The 12,391-nt window shown below is 40.0% G+C and overlaps 1 protein-coding gene across 5 annotated transcripts in view; it reads right to left on the bottom strand.

Moving 5' to 3' along the window:
• The window catches only part of NAA35 (N-alpha-acetyltransferase 35, NatC auxiliary subunit), a 79,141-nt gene extending 68,724 nt beyond the window's left edge, over nt 1–10,417 (bottom strand). The window contains exons 1-3 of one of the 5 annotated variants that reach the window (XM_054689342.1): nt 10,295–10,417; nt 9,335–9,463; nt 326–359 (exon numbers count right to left, since the gene is read on the bottom strand). In XM_054689342.1, coding sequence (XP_054545317.1) covers nt 326–359; nt 9,335–9,458 — 158 coding nt within the window. In that variant the 5' untranslated portion in view covers nt 9,459–9,463; nt 10,295–10,417. Of the gene's footprint in view, nt 1–325; nt 360–9,334; nt 9,464–9,972; nt 10,023–10,074; nt 10,091–10,290 lie in introns of those variants that run through there. The other 4 variants (XM_037493702.2, XM_054689343.1, XM_054689345.1 and 1 more) reach the window with 4 other exon arrangements.
• Nucleotides 10,418–12,391: the final 1,974 nt, after the last annotated feature.

Raw genomic sequence — 12,391 nt, 5'->3', positions numbered from 1 at the left:
AGAGCCTCCTGCATTCAAGGCCACAGGTGACAGCCACAGAGGCCAACAGCATAAAAGCCTGAGCAATCTTCAATTACCCTATACTACCCCTCAAGGAAAGAATCACAAGCCACAGTTTCACCGGGGACAACCATTTCAACTAACAACTAAGGTCAGCTGCCCCAAAATAGCTCAGTAAGGTTAAAAACATATTTATAATTAGCTTTATTTTTACTTTAAATGCTTTGAAATGTAAAACTGCTCGGACTTCCAGGAATAATAGTGTACATGAGGAAAAACAGGTGGAAATATTTACTATGTTATTTCAAAGGACACAAATACTTACAACTTATCATGAAGCAGTTCTCCCAACTTTAATTCTAAAAGACAGAAAGAAAAAAATCCTTTCAATACCACAGTTACCTTTCAATTCGAAAAAAACTAAAACAAAACATTAGCACATAAAGAATGTGCTTGCATTATTTTAAAATTTATTTTCTAGAAATGGTTTAATTATTTCTACTCAATTACTAACATGTATTCTCCACAGTGAACATTTAAATATAATTAAAAGTAGCTTTTAAGAATGAGCACGTATCCGTCACAGGTTACCATGTCCAATCAAAATTACCAACCTCATTTTAAAAATCATCAGTAAATTTCCCCCTAAGTAAACTTTTTCAAGGAATTGGTTGCATTTTCTTGAGTTCTAAAAATACTTGAATTCTATAATTTAATACTTTTGTTTCAGAAATAGTGTCAAGATGATTTTTTAAACTAAATTTTATTTAAATATTGTACAAAACACTTGAGTAAACAGCTAAATCAAAATGATTTTGGCAGTATATTATCATCAACTGGGAAGCTTTTATCAATGCCAATGTCAAAGCAGCACCCCAAACCAATTAAATTCTAGGAGTAAGATCTAAGCAGTGGTAATAAACTATTCCAAGTAATTTCAATTTGAAGGTAAGGCAGGAACTATGACCGTAACATAGTAAGTTGCTTGAATATTGATGTCAAAACCACTGGAAGGTGTAAAGGAGTTTCAGAACTTTACCTATCCTCTTAACTAATCATAAGTTAAATAAAATTTTTATCAATTCCATCTAACAATGGAGATAAATCAACAAAACCATATGCCAAAATACTACAATAAAGCATAGCAAAACACAGAGCAATTCTCAAAAGTGACCTGGGGATCCAGGAGTCTGTGATGTCAAAATTATTTTCATAACAAACTAAAAGGTTCTTTGTCTTTTACACTGTTGATATCACACTGATTTAGTAAAAGCAATACTATAAAGAAGAAAAAGAGAAAGTAAAGCTGGGCAAAACTGCTATAGTTTTGGCACAAATCAAGTCAGTGCATCCAAGTGAGTGCATTCTTCACCTTCATAAACCTGGACTTAAAAAGAGAAAAAAAAATTTTTTTTTTTCAAATTTCACTTAAGTCTTTCATGAAGCAGTAAATGATTAATCTGAGGACCATGACCAGAGAGATCCAGGTGTAAAATTTAAGGAGGCACTCACTTTCAGGTTGTGTTTTCTTAAATTCTGTACCTAGGTGCCTCGCTTTCTTCATTCTAGTGCCAGTTGATTATTTTTGTTAAATTTCAGTCTGAGTACATGTCTTTTTAATACTTGGACAATATGGGAAGTATACATAAATACTTCAACTGCGCACCAAAGTGGATAAGCACTCACACAATTATAAAACATCCTGTTTAACTGAAAGGACAACTGACAAACTATAGTTACTCAGACATGAAAATAAGGCATCTACTCAAAAAATAAATGAGCTTCAAGAAAAACATAGGAAAATGTTGCAATGATAAAATATGAACTTACATACTTAGAAATGTGGTTTTTAATACTGTATAATGAAGTGTGTCAACATTTGGAAGAGCTGCTTGACTCACTGAACTAGTGTTTTGCAAATGATAATGTATGTTAAAAAAGTAGATATGGATCAAGGAGTCACTCAAAGTTCAAGACAGACCAATGGATTTTAATGTATCAGAGCATGAAACATCCATTGATACATGGCTTCAGATTCCACACTACAATTAATCTTTAAGAAATTACCACCTGTCAAGTTCTGGTGTATCAGAGTAGAATATCCACAATTATCTGAAAAGTTTCTTCCATTTTTCAACTACTGAAAAGGCCAGATTTACTTCATATACTTCAACCAAAACCAAAACTTGTGGCAAAAGACTGAATACAGAAGTAAACATGAAATTCAGATATATTCAATTATGGCAAAATTTAAGAGATCTCAAAACTGTTTATTCCACTCTTCTAATTTTTGGAAAATAAATTTTCATTAAGAAATGTTATGTAATGGGTTTACTATCGTTTTCAAAGGAATAAATTTTAAAAATTCTCAGTTTTAAATTCTAATATGGTGTACATCTATATATATGACATGTGAATAACAATTTCAAAAATTTAACATTGTATTCATGTAGAACCACAAAAGACCCCCAATAGCCAAAGCAACCCTGACAAAAAGAAAGGCACTATCCCAGACTTCAAACTATACTGCAAAGCTATACAGCACATAAAAAAAATGCATCACTTGTCAACTGGAAAGCAAGGGAAATGCAAAACAAAACCACAATGATATATATCTCAGTCCTCTGAGAATGGTCCACATTAAAAAAAAAAAAGATATAAGTGTTGGTGAGGGTGTGGAATAAAGGGAACTCTTGCACAGTGTTGGTAGGAATATAGGTTGGAAAACAGTATGGAAAACAGTATGGAGGTTTCTTAAAGAAAAATTTTTAGGGCCTCCCTGGTGGCTCAAGGTGTTGGGCACAGCACTATGAAGCTATCCGCAGCACGAGTTCAATCCCCAGCCACCCAGGGAGATAACCACATGGTGCAGCAGACCTCTCCTGTCTCGACCGCTGTTCCCCTCAGCAGCGTATTTCAGTCAAGTCTGCCTGTTCTGGTCCTCACTCTGTCTCTGGTGAATCCTCTCAGCTCCCACACTCTGGCCTGTAACCCAGTTCTTATATGCATAAATAAACAAATCTTTAAAAAAAAAAAAAGAATGTAAAAATGCCACCTCTCCCCCACCCCCACCTAAATGTTTAATCAGTCAAGTCAGATCTTCAACCTCAAGGAAGGAAGTCAGGCAAATTTTCTCTACAGAGTATGATCTTTCCAAGAGAAGAGAGTTAAACAACTTATCAGAGGTTCTCCAAGAAAAAAGTCAAGCTGGATAGTGAGCCCTGTTCAAAAATTCAAAGGTTCCAACTAGCTTTTTGGTACCTCCTCCCCCACCAACATTAGATAGGCAACAAAGGATTCCTAGATATCTGAAGTAATCCCCTAATAAGACAGAAGGCAAAGGAAACAAATGTAAAAAGGCAAGGTGGAAGAAAGACACAATGCAAGCAAACAGTAATTCAAGAGAATTATTATCTTTCAGAAAGGTAAAATAGTGCAACCCTGAAACAAAAACAAGACAACTTAAAAATACAGTTACATTCAAAGAAAAAACCTTAGAAATTAAAAACATCACAGGAGAAAAGAAAAATTCAGTAGAAAGTTTGGAAGCTAAAGTTGATAGTCTAAGTAAGTCTATTCAAGCTGCTAAGATAAAAATACCACAAACTGGTATCTTTACAACTTATTTCTCACAATTCTGGAAGCTGGGAAGTCCATGGTGCCAGTAAGATTTAGTGTACCAGATGCCCATGATGTTGCTGGAAACCACATGGTGGGAGGGAATAGGGAGCTCTGAGGATTCTCTTTTACAGGAGTACTAATGTTATTCATTCGTATGACCTTCACTCTCAAGACTAAAGCACTTCCCAAAGATCTCACTTCCTAATACAATCTTTTTTTTTTTTTTTTAATTTTCTAGAGGCATGTTTTATTTATTTATCTATTTGTTTGTTTGTTTGTTTGGTTTATACATGCACTGGGTACAGTCAGAAGCGGGAGGGTGAGAGAATTCACCAGAGCCAGAGCAGGGAGCAGAGCAGGCAGAAGGACCGAAGCACACTGCTGAGGGGAGCAGCGGGCGGCAGGAGAGGTCTGCGCGCCATGTGGGACCCTCCTCCGGTGTCTGGGGAGCAGCCGGGGATCGAACCGGTGCTGCAGAGGCCGCGGGCAGCTTCGCAACCCAGCGCTCAACCACTGCGCCACCGGGGAGGCCCCCTAATACAATCTTGTTGGGCATTAGGTTTCAAAATAAACCTGATGGGACATAAACATCCAATCCAAAGCTTGAGGGGAAAAAAACAGATGGAAAATAAGAAAAGACGAGGGAAAACCAGAGTATCAATCTAGAAGGTTCAACATCAAAAAAAAAAAAAACACCCCAAAACAACTCAGACATTCTATAAGGAGAAAACCAAAACACAAAAAAATATGAAATAGTATAATTCAATAAAGTTTCTCAGAACTGAAGGATCAGATTAAGTAAAAAGTCCCTAGAGTCAAGTCAATACGGCAAACCACGGTGAATGTTCTGGATAAGGGCAGAAGATCCCAAAAGAGTACGCATGAAAGGAATCAGAATGTAATCAGTCTCCTTAATAGCAACATCAGAGCAATAAATCAATGGCAATGACCTCAGAATTGTCAAACATACCCAGTCCTATTATCAATAAAGTGGGAGGATAAAATAAAGACATTTTTAGGCATCCAGAGCCTAAAAGAAATGTATCACACTTTATTCAGGAAGATAATAAAGATGTCCAATCAGAGCTGGGGGGAAAGTAAGAAAGTCCAAGCTGATGACAAAGATGATCTCAGGATCATACCAGGTACAAATGATAAATCCAGATGGAGCAAATTAAGAGGCTCAAGAAGAAAAATCTGTTTAGAGATGAAGATAATAAGATGTCTTGATTATCTGATGGCTTTAAAGAGGTTTGGATGGTTGGTGAAGAGTCTAAGGCAGAATTAACGGTAAATACAAATAGTCTGGGTAAATTTTTATGTGCAGCAAGGCAGAATAATAGATTTATTCTTTGACTCAGTTATGAATAATGTTTGCATATCCATAATATAGCTATAACTGTATAGGAGAAGTCTGTAGAAATGTTATAATTGGAAATGGGCAATCAAGAAGGAACAATAAATGCAGGTACTCTGGAATCATAAATACCGCAATACCAAGTAAAGTGGGGGGGAAGTAGTAACTTTTAAGGACACCCCATCTACAGACAAAACCTCCTAACATAAAGCAGGCTACAAAATAAAGGGAAACTGATGAGATGCACTCAAGTGCATCGAAAGTGCACTTCCTACTGCTTGCTCTATGTTGATACCAGCTGCTATAGGTCTTAAGACATACAATATCCATTATGTTTCCATCCTAAAAAATCCAGGATCAGAGATGTTACGTGATAGTTCAACATTCTTGAAAGCAATTTAAATGGAGTCATCTCAGTGGCACTATCAATATTCTGGTCAGAAAAATTACCTTTTTTTTGGGGGGGGGGCTATCTTGTACATTAGAGAGCAGCGTTCTTGGTGTTCACTAGATGCCAGTAGAAAACCACCCCCTCCCCACTGTGACAACCAAGTAAGTAATAAGGTAAATGTCCCTTAAGGGGCAAAATTATCCCAGAGGAGAACAGCTCATCTAATTGGTAGTAATAATGGTGACACAATTACCAGTACTGCTTCCCCAACAACCATGCCATACCCCTGAAAATATTCTTGATCATATAGAACAAGGAAAATATAATTTTCATTTCTAAAACCAAACCCACCTAAAAAAATATTTTATATGTATTTCATCAGGGCATATTCGGTCCATCTTTTCCCTCAAAATAAAGTGTTAACAAAAAGCAAAATTCTACAACAGATTTTCAAACTGGGGTTCATGGATTGCAGGGGTGGGGAAATAATTTAAGATGAACAGGATAATGAATCAAAAACTGCTACAATTTCAGTGGCCAAGTTCATGTTTATAATTATGCCGGTTTCAGGCAATCACCCCAAATGATAATTTTTAATGTAATGCAGTGGAAATTCTGAAGTCAAAGATAAAAATACTCTCTGGTTAGAAGAAACGTGGTCTTAGAATGGTCTTTTATTCTTAAAATAAAAACTGAGCACCTACAAACATACTGGGCGAAAAAAAGAACACTAAGGAAGAGAAACAAAAAGCTTAAGTACCACATATTTTAAAAGAGGGAAGAAAATGTAATAAAAGGAGTTTTCTAAAAGTACCAGGCATGAACACATTGGATGGATACCATTGTATCACAGAGAGAACAGTATCTCTGATAAAAACTGACTAAAAAGAATGAGCTAATAATGGAATGTTAATTTAAAAAAATTTAAAGATGAAGAATGATCTTGGCCATCAAAAAAACCCAAAATGGGATGAGAGTATGGACTCATATCTCCTAGACTACAGTTTAAAAAGAATGGAAGTTATAACGGCAGACCTTAAATCATCTCTGTGCTCTAGGTACCTGTTGGTGCCCCATCATCCTAAGACAGACTGTTGGCTATACATAGTGTGTGGAAGAAGGGAATTTGAGAGACAAAAGCAGCAGTGAATATATAGCATATAAATGCATAAAATTAAGAGTTTATATTCATTTGTGTTTAAGTGAAATTTCTTAATTGTGGGTTTGTAATTCAAAAAGCTCCTAATATAGAGAGCCAAATGAATATGAAGATCAGAGACTTTCACAGGTAGCAAAATGAGATGGTTTAAATAAGACAAGTTTTCTAGCGAAGCAACACTCAGTGGTGATACTGATGCTATAGAAAATAATTTGGGGAGGAAAAAAAAACAAGAACCCAAGATCAGTTATAGAGAATGTGTGCCACCTCCTTAAGAGGAACTAAAAGAAACAGTAAATTTAAGGATTTGATCCAGAGAACATTAAACAGCAATTTAAAAAAAAAAAGCAGAAATGTGCATGTGAAACACAGTCATCAGTATGAAGACTGTTTTCAGTACTAAAAAAAAAAACCACGAAAGTTCATCACACTGTTAATAAAGAGGACAAACCACTGAGAGTGTTAAAGAATGTACTGATACTGATTTTAAATTTAGTTTTCAGGAAGGTGTTAGGACAGAAGTATACACTATAATTGAGATTATGAACTAATTTTTTCAGGAAGGGAAAACAAATGAATACCACAGGCTTAAGCATTGCTAATCGCCTTTAGTCCTAAATCTAAAGAAGATACATTCTATGTCAACCTTTTAGCTTCAAGAAGCATACCTCCTTTTGTGTCACTTGATATAGCATAAGAGCTAATCATGTAAGTTAATTAAGATCATCTGATGTTGACAAAAAATGACATTCTATCCCTCTTAAGCCACACAGAAGTATGGACTAAACCATTTCTTTTACTCAAGGTTCCTTCCATAAAGAAGAATTATATACTGTTTCTCAAACAGAAACTCTCACTAAACTCTGGCTCTCATGGTTCACCTCAGTCTAGAATGATTTCTTCACATTCACTTATAGAAGCTTGGCCACACCTTAAAAGTCCAATTCAAGCTGCATATACATCACAAAACCTTTCCTATTTAGGTTCATATAGACCACTTAAAGTCAGTACAAGATACAAACAAATCCACTTTATAGTATAAGATCTCTGAGCAACAAAAACTACAATGAAACTTACACTTCTTTCTCTCTCCTTTAGATAGACATATGTAGACAGTCACCCAAATCCCAGACTAAAGTTCTTTCCACTATCTCACTTAGGCATATTTTAACTGGACATGTTTTCAAAATAGTGTAAGAGTAGGCACATGATTTAAACATTGTGCTTATATTCATCTGGCTCCCTTTCTACCTGCAGCTCTCCAAGTCTATTCCTCTACCTATGAACACCATTATAAATACACCTCACTTCACCATCACCAAAGATCTGATCTTTTCTCAGCAAGAAAATAAAAGACAGTAAGGTGTGAATCCCTCCACCATTCTTCCTCATCCACTTAGAAATATGTTTTCTGGGGGGAAAAAAAGGTAAAGAAATACAACTGTATTGTCAGCACCCAAACCTCAATTTCTCCTGTTTCAGTATGTCCTTTCTCCCCCCAAGTTAATGTGTCTACTGTATTGTTGATCACATCATCTCTTAAAGTTCAAATTCTCACGTTACCATTCATTCCTTTTTCAATTTCCCTCTTTCCATCTCAAACAACAAACATTTCTCCAATAATTCATGGCCAAACATTAAACTATGTGTAATGTTCTATGTGCTAGGATTACAAACAAGATCTTGGCACTCAGCGCTTATATTCCAGAGGATAAGATTGATAATAAAAAAGAAATAATTGAAAATGAGAGCAGATTGAGGCTAACAAAGAAAATACCATGAGGAGTTGGACAAAAAAGAATGAGAGGGTGAATCTGCTTAGATTGTTTTGTCAAGTCCTCACTGGGGAGGTAACATTTAGTGATCAAGAGGAAACCATTATGTGAAAACCTGGATGCAAAGCAATTTAAGACAGAAAAAACAAAATATGACAAGGGGTGGAGGGCAGGATAAGTACAACTACCTTGGTGTGCTTAATTAAATGAGAAGGACCTTATGATTAACATAATGAGCCTAGCAGGCAGTGGCACAAAAATGAAGTCTGAGTGGTAGGCACGCACCAGATTATACAGGTTGTGGGAAAGGAGTTCGGATTTTATTCTACATGCAAAAGAAAGCCATGGGAGGCTCTTAAACAGGGAATGATGTTGCCTGATTATTTTCAAACCTCAAATACACAACATTACTACTGTCTTTAAGAGAATTCATGTGATCAGTGTGAAATTATTACTAATACTTTCTAACAAGTTAAAGTTATAAAAATTTAATAAATTGTCTCAACATATGTAATGCTCTATCAAACACATATTGGCTTTAAAATTTACTAAAGTGGGGCCTCCCCGGTGGCGCAGCGGTTGAGCGCTGGGTTGTAAAGCTGCCAGCAGCCTCTTCAGCGCCGGTTCAATCCCCGGCTGCTCCCCGGCCACCAGAGGAGGGTCCCACATGGCGCGCAGACCTCTCCTGCCGCCCTCTCCTGCCGCCCGCTGCTCCCCTCAGCAGTGTACTTCGGTCCTTCTGCCTGCTCTGCTCCCCGCTCTGGCTCTGGTGGATTCTCTCACCCTCCCGCGCTTCTGACTGTACCCAGTGCTTGTATAAATAAATAAAAACAAATCTTTAAAAAAAAAAAAAGTCCATTAAAAAAAAAATAAATAAAATAAAATAAAATTTACTAAAGTGGAGAACAAGTGTGGTTAACAAATTGGATAAACCACCTTTTCCTATTGATTTCCTTTATTGAGATAGCTTAGAAATCACCATCAACTTTTTCCCTTTTCCCAGACTGTGAACTTCTATTCCAAAAACTCACCTCGACAAGCTTCTTCAAAATCTTGGGTTATGTCCACCCATGTGGTATTGCTCTTTTCCATTTTTTCTGGTATACTGAGTTCCCATCCCGAATCATCATCTTCTACAGAAGCTTTCATAACCATTATGCCTATAAAATTAAAACTGGTGTAAAAGAGAGGATGCAGTTTTGAGGACAAGCGTATTTGCCAACTACGTGAGCCTGTTTTTTAAAGTACTGGATGAAAGTCTTACTAAATAAACTATACAAGCAGAGCTCTTCTGGACTCGAGAACGGTACCGGAAAAAATGAACTAAATGCACGTAAACTAACACAACTGGTGCTCGTTTACTAATAGCCCATTCCCTAGCCGGGTTCATAAAAAGTCTCCCTTTCACTATTTAAGAAGAAAATTAAGAAAATTAAGAAAACATGCCACCTCTGCTAAAAGCACTCCAGTTCCTAACTTTCAACACAGGTCAAAAAAGACCAAGGCACTCTTCAGGGTGCCCTCGCGAAGCCCAGGACCCCAAGCGGCAACTGCTCAAGCCAAGGTGGTCCCCTCGCCAGCTTGGGGCTCAGCTGGCCAGTCTCCCCCTCCCCTCCCCCCACCCCGAGGCGCGAACCCAGCAAAGCCCGGCCCCCCCGCCGGGGCGCACCTGAGGCGGGAATCCGCCCCACCTGGGTCCGGCTAGGCGGCCCCGGCCCCCAGGGCGCGGAAGCCAGGACGGAGCTGTCGTCGCGCGGGAGGGCGGGCGCACCTGGCGCCGGGCTGTCGCCCCGGTACCACCGGGCCAGGCCGGAGCCTCGGCGGGCGGCGGGCACGGAGGATCCCGCGGCTCCTAGCCGAAGCGCGGCGGGAGGGCCGGGGCCGCAGGGTGACCTAGCGTCCGCAGGGTCCGCCTCACGCGCGGGGGGCTGCGGCTCTCGGACACGGAGAGCGCGAGTCGCAATGGCTCCACAGACGCGGTCCCTACCTACTTTCCCCCGGGCCACTGGCGCCGTCACGCACCGTCGGGACCGCAGAAATAACGACGCCGCCTCAGCTGCCGCCGCCCCCTCCCCTCACTGCCCAGCCCGACTGGCCGCGTGCGCGCATGCGTACGCCCGAGGCGCGCGACCCCGCCCCCTCTCCCTGGCTCCTGGGGACTTCGCGCTCCCCGGCCACACCCCCTTCCCTTGCCACCGCCACCTCTCGGCTGATGGCGGCCGTCTTCTCTTCTCGCGGGATTAGGTCAAAGAGCGTTACCGGAAACTACCTTTCTTCCCCGGCCTCCGGCTAGTTAGTGGGAGGATCCTGGAAAGGGGCGGGGCCTGGGACCGGCTGAGTTCGCTCCGCCCCGCGCGGTACCCTGGGAAATTCTTAGAAAGGCGATGCCAAGGCGGAAGGAAGTAATGGAAGTATGAGTAGACCATAGGGGAGGCGGGCGGGAATGGCGAGCGCTGCTCTGAGCCCCCATCGAGCTGGTACATACATTTTTTAGATAGGGCCTGGGAGCTTGGTGCTGGAAAATAGGAACCAACTATCTGCAGGGTCAAGCCAGCCATTTTCTTCCAGACTTAACATGTTCTAGATTTTTCTTTAAAAGTATTAATAAAGGGCCTCCCTGGTGGCACAGGCGGTTGAGCGAAGCGCTGTGAAGCTGTCAGCGCAGGTGCCATCCCTGCAGGCGGGGGGGGGGGGGGATACCCACATGGCATGGTAGACCTCTCTTGTCTCGCCCGCCGCTCCCCTCAGCGTATTTCTGTCAGTCGGTCTGCCTGTTCTGTTCCCCGCTCTGTCTCTGGTGAATCCTCTCACCCTCCTGCACATCTGGCCTGTACCCCAGTTCTTGTATGCATAAATAAATCTTTAAAAGCATTAGTAAGGCGATCCGTTTTAAAGTGGGGTACACTGGCAGTGTAAGAAATGCATCTTAAATACCTGTAAAATGGCCAAAATTTGAGACACTATCAAATGTTGAAAAACACATGGTGCAACTGAACTCATGAAGTAGAGGGTGTGGAATGGTGGGGAGCAGCAACAGGCCAGGCCAGTCACCAGTCACCCAGTGAACAGTGTAGGAGGACTGGAAAGATATGATAGATATCAGAAGAGACTGCATTTTTCTATAATTATCCTGTTTATTCCCACTTTGTTCTAATTTACACAGTTTCACTTTGGCTTTATGTGCCCATCAGCAATTATCTTCTTTCAAACATATTAGGACATTTCATAGATTTATGAGCAGCCCTTATCGCCAGGTAAACTCTGGAGTGATGCAAGATCAAATGTGTATGCTGAGCTCTGGAGGATACAGATTGCCTAAAAGAAGGCAATAAAATCTTCGAAGAGTACTTAAAAATGTTACCTAGCCCAAGTTGCCACTCATAAGCCAAACTGGAGAAACAGGAGTTGGGGTTAGGAAGATAAGATTTCATTCCAAAAACCGGTATTTCTGGGAGACGGCAGGTTCAGGCTCTTCAAAAACTATCTCCTTTCTTGGGGCTTAGTGTAGGGTTTGTATAAAAAAATCAGCAAAAAAACCCTGAGTTTTGGTAAATACCTGCCTCAGTCTTGCTGAGCCATATTGGCACCACCAGCTGTCTAGTTCTTGTCTCTTTAATTCATCTGTGAACCATGATAGCTGGCAGGAGAATTCTGGAGGTTTTTAGTACTTTAAAGGTTATGTAATTATAAAAATTAAAAGTTATATATGGCAGCCCTGAACAAATGTACAGTGACCAATCTGACCACTTTACTGGACAGGAAGTACAGAAATGGGCTAAAGCACATGATATTAAATGGACTTTTCACTTGCCATACAACTCCACCACTGTAGGGTTAATGGAGAGGAAGAATAGGCAAATAAAAGACATTTGGAAGCAGACTTCAGCAGATCATTCTCATTGGGGTTAGATGAAACTTTATAGTAAAATCAGAAGAAATCTCTAAACACTGGTATTATTAAGTGGAAATATATAAAATGAAATTAATACTAAGAATATGATTTATTCAGGGGCTTCCCTGGTGGCGCAAGGGGTTAAGACGCAACCTATGAAGCACTTCGAAGCCACTGTTTGATCCCCGGCCAGGAA

The sequence above is a fragment of the Talpa occidentalis genome, unplaced genomic scaffold (assembly GCF_014898055.3).
Source record: "Talpa occidentalis isolate TD23 unplaced genomic scaffold, MPIMG_talOcc4v2.1 talOcc4.7, whole genome shotgun sequence".
NCBI classification, from domain to species: domain Eukaryota; kingdom Metazoa; phylum Chordata; class Mammalia; order Eulipotyphla; family Talpidae; genus Talpa; species Talpa occidentalis.
The sequence above is the reverse complement of the archived record's forward strand: the minus strand, read 5'-3'. Positions and strand labels throughout refer to the sequence as shown.